Source organism: Bos javanicus, chromosome 29 (assembly GCF_032452875.1).
Source record: "Bos javanicus breed banteng chromosome 29, ARS-OSU_banteng_1.0, whole genome shotgun sequence".
NCBI lineage: Eukaryota > Metazoa > Chordata > Mammalia > Artiodactyla > Bovidae > Bos > Bos javanicus.
Window position 1 is genome coordinate 27,716,332 of NC_083896.1, and position 2,918 is coordinate 27,719,249.

The 2,918-nt window shown below is 38.7% G+C and overlaps 1 protein-coding gene across 1 annotated transcript; it reads left to right on the plus strand.

The window, feature by feature from the left end:
• Window positions 1-1,720: 1,720 nt before the first annotated feature.
• On the plus strand, window positions 1,721-2,653 carry LOC133241808 (olfactory receptor 10D1B-like). Its single transcript, XM_061407726.1, has one exon. It carries the CDS (start codon window positions 1,721-1,723, stop codon window positions 2,651-2,653), a length of 933 nt encoding a protein of 310 aa, XP_061263710.1.
• Window positions 2,654-2,918: the final 265 nt, after the last annotated feature.

Below are 2,918 nucleotides of genomic sequence, written 5' to 3' on the forward strand. Positions count from 1 at the left end.
TAGTTTTAGCAAAGTTTCCAGCTCTCTGAATGTCAGTGTTCTTTTTTAGAAATTGGGGTTCATTACCACTACTTCACAAGGATTTTGTGAGAATTAAGAGATCATAAAATTACATGATAACAAATAAGAAATATAAACATATCTTTATTTTAAGGTTATTATTTTGCATGAATGTTAGAAAGGCAGAATTAGTAACTCAGCAGATGTTCCTATTGTTCTTTGTGGGAGAGCCAACTCTACCACCTAACAGATGTAGGAACTTGGTCAATTTTTTAAAACTCTTTGTGCCTCAGTTTCCTAATGTAAACAGGAATTAACCCTACCCACCTCAGAGAATTGTAGTAAGAACTAAAGGTGTTAATGTACATGAAGTATTCAGTAGTGCCTGGACATATTTCTATTAACATAACTCAGGTTTTGTCTCTTTTAATTAATTCATTTTTATATTAAAAATTGAATTATAATTATTTTACAAGCATGTTGTGTTATTTTCTGCTCTATAATGGCATGAATCAGATTCATACACATATTCCTCCCCTCTTGAGCCTCCCTCCTATCTTCCCATCCCACACCTGTAAGTCATCACAGAGCACCGACCTGAACTCCCTGTGCTTTATAGCAGGTTCCTACTTGCTTTAAAGAAAAATAAAAAACTACGCACCAAACACAAAAGCGTCCCAAAGAGTTTCTGTCATTTTAAAGGACTCTTGCTCAGTGGCATTCTGGCCTTCTCCATGGCACGTGTCTATCTTTTATTAAGATACATTAAGAATGGTATCAAGCTGTTATTGTAACTTTTATAACTATATTCATAATGCTTATTGTTATAGAGGCAGATAGATTTATCATATTTAAACCAAAGCCATCTGCTTACTAGGAGAATCACTTGTTAAATTTGTGCCTCTTCAGATATATTTGAGAAAATGAACAAAGTAATAAAGGCAAAGAATTTCAGAGGATATTAAAGGTGCAAGTAGGAAATAATTGCATTTAAATTGGGAATGCAAGTTCTTCATATCTGAAAGAATATCATCATACAAATAATCAAACCCTTGTCATGATGAGAACACAACACTTAATAAGGCAACTTAGCCGTTAATTTTTTCCTAGACTGAAATAAAATCTAACTTTTACTAGTTCCACTTTTGTACACATCATTTGCTATGGATGAGCACACAGCCACATCTACATAGCAGCTCTTCAATTATTTGAAGATGAAAAGCAGGTCTCAGCTTCTCTAAGTAAAAATTCCTAGGAGCTTTCACGGTAAAAAGGTTAGAAGTTTGACTCTGCGAACAGACAGGGGTTTTAATCTCACATCGGTTATTTTCTAGCTACATGATCAGGTTACTAAAAACTCCTGTGCTCGTATGTCTTCTTTCACTTAATAAGGTTGTTTCTGAGACTTAAATTTAAAAATAAAAGAAATTAGCATAACACTTGCAAATAGTCAAAAGCTATTATTTTAATTTAACCATTTTCATATGGAATAATTTCATTTAAATGGAATAATTTCAATAAAGTCACTTTATATATTTATAATGTTCCTTTAAAAGTATTTAGTTTATTAATGTTGTTTTGTAAATTACACTTGCTAGAAGGACACATAATGAGATAATTAAATAATTGCTTATCCTTTATTAAATAGCTTCTTGGTTTGACATCAGTGCTGACACTTGGAGACCTGTATTCTATTTTGAAGTCCAACATTCTAACACAGATGAGGAACACCTCAGAGGTGACTGAGTTTATTCTGCTGGGTATACCGCACACAGAGGACCTGGAGACCATGCTCTTTGTCCTGTTTCTGTCCTTCTACATCCTCACCCTTATGGGGAACCTGCTCATCCTACTGGCAATTGTCTCCTCCACTCGGCTGCACACTCCCATGTACTTTTTCCTGTGTAAACTGTCTGTGTGTGACATATTTTTTCCCTCTGTGAGTTCCCCCAAGATGCTCTTCTACCTAGCAGGGAACAGCCGAGCCATCTCCTATTCAGGTTGCGTGTCCCAGCTCTTCTTCTACCACTTCCTGGGTTGTACCGAGTGTTTCCTGTACACAGTAATGGCCTATGATCGCTTTGTTGCCGTATGTTACCCTCTGCGCTACACAATAATCATGAGTCACAGACTGTGTGCCATCCTGGCCATGGGCACCTCATTTTTTGGGTGCATTCAGGCCATCTTTCTAACTACACTCACTTTCCAATTGCCCTACTGTGGCCCCAGTGGGGTGGACTATTACTTTTGTGATATCCCAGTGATGCTAAAGCTGGCTTGTGCAGACACCTCGGCCCTAGAGATGGTGGGATTCATCAGTGTGGGTCTCATGCCCCTCAGCTGCTTCCTTCTCATCCTTACCTCCTACAGCTGCATCGTTTACTCCATTCTTCAAATTCGATCAACTGAAGGCCAACAGCGTGCCTTCTCCACCTGCAGTGCCCACCTCACTGCCATCCTCCTCTCCTTTATGCCAGTGGTTCTCATCTACCTGCAGCCCACCCCTAACCCCTGGCTTAATGCAACTGTTCAGGTCCTGAATAACCTTGTCACCCCCATGCTTAACCCCTTGATATACAGCTTGAGAAATAAGGAAGTGAAATATTCTCTGAGGAAGGTGCTAGAGCAGGTGGTCCTCATTCATGAAAAGTGATAGAGGTCATACCATATTGTTTATGAGAGGACTTTGCACAGATATTATCTCTGCTCTCTTTTACAGATGAAGAAGCTAAGATTAGACGATATGAAGTGAATTGCTCCAGGTCACTAATAAATTATCCTACTCAGGAGGGATAATAGAATATTCTACTATTCCCAGTTGGCAGTAAAAATGCCTAGGCCTTCTGTCCCTCCCTCTATATCTTCCTCTACTCCTAATCCTCTCCTGTTCCCTTCTCCCTTACCCTAGCACTTCCTCA

Bases quoted from the DNA above. Each gene is read 5' to 3' on its own strand.
- LOC133241808 (XM_061407726.1), top strand. From the start codon at position 1,721: ATGAGGAACACCTCAGAGGTGACTGAGTTTATTCTGCTGGGTATACCG.